Raw genomic sequence first — 3,877 nt, forward strand, 5'->3', positions numbered from 1 at the left:
TCCTGTATTCCAGACTTCTGCGCTAATAACCATTTATCAGAGAGTGCATACCGTGTTTGTTCTTTTGTATCACAGGCATTTTTAATATCTAATTTATGGCATTAAGTGGCTGGAAGTGAAAACCTGTAGGTATTCAAAGGACCTACATCTTGGAAGTACAATACTGACCACAAGCTGCTACTTAAATTAATTTAAACAGACTTTAAATCAGTTTTCACAGCTATACTAGCCATGTTTTAGATGAATATGAATGTGACTAGTATTACAGGCATTATAGGGTATGGAATATTTCCATCATTGTATAGTATTTTGTAAATACCATAGGGTCTGTATTTTGCACCCATGTAGTATATTGTGTTTTTATACTTAGAACTCCTCAAAGTTATTATGAACTTAAGCCAAAATTTGGGGGTTACATGAAGAAAAGAACCATGTCTGTGCAAAGCAAGCTAAATGAATACATTATCTGTGATGATCACTAAAGATTTGTGAATAATGGATAAATATTATATTTTTATTCCTTGCAGTGTAGAATTCAGAGTATAGATATATACTGTGAGTTTATGTAATGGCAAATGCTTTGTAGTCAAGTCTCAGACCACTTTCTGCCCCATTTCCTGAGTATTTCATTGGGCTTCCTGAAAAGAAGGGGAGAATAATAACCAGCTAATATGAATTTGGGGACCTAGTACTCTGGAATTAAAAACAGACAGTGTTCCAAACATTAACTGAGGTAAATGAACTAAAGAAATTTTTTCTTGTGTTGTTTTACAAACTCATGTCAATAAAACCATTTGGATATGTATCATGGCAAAAGACACGGGATTTATTGTGGATTTTTTTTGTTATCTTAAATTCCTTATAAATGTGGGGGTACATGCACATGAGTGCAAGTCCTGGCAGGACCAAGGGCATTGGATCCTTCTGGAATTGGACTTACAGGTAGTTGTGAGCCATCTGATGTGGGTTCTGGGGACCAAACTCAAGTCATTTGAGACAACAGTTTGCAATCTTTCTTTCTTTTTTTTTTTTTTTAAGGTCTATTAGTTTATATGAGTTCACTGTTGTTGTCTTGAGAAACACCAGAAGAGGGCATCAGATTCCATTACATATGGTTGTGAGCTACCATATGGCTGCTGGGAATTGAACTCAGGACCTCTGGAAGAGCAGTCAGTGCTCTTAACCACTGAGCAATCTCTACGGCCCAACAGTTTGCAATCTTAACCTCTGAGCCAACCCTCCAACTGAGACAAAGTTTTAACAAGCAAGAAACACTGCTTATTTGGTTCATGATCATTAAAGCTTTATTTATACTTAAGGAGAGAAGTGGAAACGTGTAATACTTTAAAAGGAAGAACATATTGAAATGGAATCATTGAAAGAGACCTTAAATGAGCAAAAGTGCAATAAAAACAATTTCATATTTTCATTACAGTAGAAGTATTAGCACTTGGTGATCTTCATAGAGCTTGGAAAGGTAGCAGCATATGTCATTGCCCTGCACTTTCTAGAATAAATCAGCATTTACTGCGATTTAGCCTTAACTAATACATCCACATCAGCTTTGTCGCCCTCACCAAGACTTTTTGGATTACCATCAACAGGGACATTTTCCTCCTTCTTGGTGGGCCTCTGGTGACTGCCTTCTCTGGCAGCCATTTGGACTCCAAGACTAACAAAATTGTGTACATCTTGCAGCTTCTTTCTCAGCCACTGCATCCTCTCCATGGAGGCCAGGTGTTTGCCCAGGTTGTGCATAAGCTGTATTTCACTGACAGCTCTCTTCCTAGGAAGAAGAGAAAATGAGGACCACTCCATTAGCTCCCCATGTCCACAACATTAGTAAAGCCTTGAGCCCACACTTCCCTGTGCACAGTGGGCTGCAGCACTTACTGAACAGGTTTCCCATCTGTTTGGGTGAGAAGACAAACTGCCAGCATGATGATCATTACTTTAGCCATGGTGTTTGCAGACATCATCTTTACTAAAAGGAGAAACAACATTGAGATATTTTAAGACACTGTCAGTGTTCTAAAGTATGTAAATACAGTCGCAGTAGTTGTTATTCATAACCACCAAAGCAAGCAATGATTAGCTGAGGTTACAGGAATTAATTGATCTATTTTTCACGAGTCTTTGGAATCTCTATAGAATAGATACATTAGTACTATAACATGTACACCTAACTTAGAGAAGTAGCATGCATGACTTTCTTAGGTAGTTTTCTGAGATTTCTTTCATAAATTTTAACATTTGCTATTTAAAGCATGCTGACTGAAGAACAGTTTGATGATTTCCTCTCATATCTATGTTGGCTATATCTACATGGCTTGCAATTCACTAACCTCCCAATTAGGTAAGCAATAACTATTCAGTGAACAAACACTGTTTGCATTGCTAAGCTTGTTTTCAAATGCTAGCATAATAGCCATAAATGCCAAATTTGTAGGATCTTATTTTTATTTTTGAGATAAGATTTTGCTGTGTAGATCAGGCTGGCCTTGAGGTTATGATCCACCTGCCTTGGTTTCTGGCACATTGGGAGTTCAGGCATTTACCACCATGTCTAACTGTAAGGTTTAATTTTGATACCTTTACTGAATTAATAATGCAACACCTCTTGCAACAACAACAAAGAAGTCTTAGGCTAGGAGGATGACTCAGTTAGTAAATGCTTGCTGTACAAACATGGACCTGAGTTCAAATCCCTAGCACCCCTAAAAAATGTTGAGCACAGCAGCAAGCACCTGTAATCCTAGTGTTGGGAAGGTTTCAAAAAAAAAAGGTGGGGAATGATAGAGGAAGGCATCCAACATTGACTTCTGGCCTTCACATGCACACACATATTCACATATTTATTACACATATGTGTATGTGTTATAGCATTTAAAACTCAGAGCCAGGAGTGGTGGTGCACGCCTTTCATCCCAGGTACTGGGAGGTGGAGACAGGTAGATCTCTGTGAGTTCAAGGCTAGCCTGTTCCAGGATAGCCAAGGCTACACAGAGAAACCCTGTCTCAAGAAACCAAAACAACAACAACAACAACAACAACAACAACAAATCAAATTAATTTCTTATAATGTATTCTTGGAGCTTTGACCCTTAATAAAATGAGTGTCTACATCTTACAACTTCAACTTCAGAGTTACAGTTTAATATAACTTCTAGTTCTTTCTTCTTGCTCATAAATCAATACGCAAATTTTCGCTTAATCGGCAGCTCCACAGTCACAGACATTATTATGATAGTAGCACTTTTAAAATACTCATTATTCTCCTAAGTGATGCACACAATAGGAGTTATGTTTCTGTTTTAAAAGGAGATTACATCCTTAGTTAATAAGAGGCCTTATAGCCTGAGCCATTTCTCTTCACTGTGCAGTGCAGAGCTGTGGGAGCTGTAACAAAAGAAAGTCTTCTAGGCCATCAGTCCCAGGCACTGTAGCTGGCTGACAGGAGCATCGGTGTCTAATCCTAGCTCAGCTCTGGTGACCTGGTGACGTCTTTGCCTTATTTCCTTGTTCTTTTGCGGAAGATTGACTTCTTACTTAAGATGAGAAGAGTTTAATGATCATCAAGCATCCTTAAAAAGTATGTATCATTTTAAAGATTAGAAAACGCTGATTTTTATGTAAAAGGAGTGAATTATTCAACAGTGAAAGGAAAGATTTTTGCAACCTTAGTATGCATGCTAAACTCCTGAGAAGCCATAAAAAAATAAATAAAACCTAGATAAGGATACCCTACAAGAAAATAGATATACACTCCACATGACAAATAATTGTTTACTTTTGACATCAGAATTATTGTCCCACCACCAGCCTAATTTTTATTTCAAATTTCTTTCTTTTTCTTTTTTCTTTCTTCCTTCCTTCC

The 3,877-nt window shown here is 37.5% G+C and overlaps 1 protein-coding gene across 1 annotated transcript in view; it reads right to left on the minus strand.

The window, feature by feature from the left end:
* Positions 1-1,524: 1,524 nt before the first annotated feature.
* The window catches only part of Pth (parathyroid hormone), a 2,958-nt gene continuing 605 nt past the window's right edge, over positions 1,525-3,877 (minus strand). The window contains exons 2-4 of the mRNA XM_031384581.1: positions 3,003-3,015; positions 1,894-1,984; positions 1,525-1,786 (exon numbers count right to left, since the gene is read on the minus strand). Coding sequence (XP_031240441.1) covers positions 1,525-1,786; positions 1,894-1,984; positions 3,003-3,015 — 366 coding nt within the window. The remainder of the gene's footprint in view (positions 1,787-1,893; positions 1,985-3,002; positions 3,016-3,877) is intronic.

Source organism: Mastomys coucha, unplaced genomic scaffold (genome assembly GCF_008632895.1).
Source record: "Mastomys coucha isolate ucsf_1 unplaced genomic scaffold, UCSF_Mcou_1 pScaffold21, whole genome shotgun sequence".
Classification (NCBI taxonomy): Eukaryota; Metazoa; Chordata; class Mammalia; order Rodentia; family Muridae; genus Mastomys; species Mastomys coucha.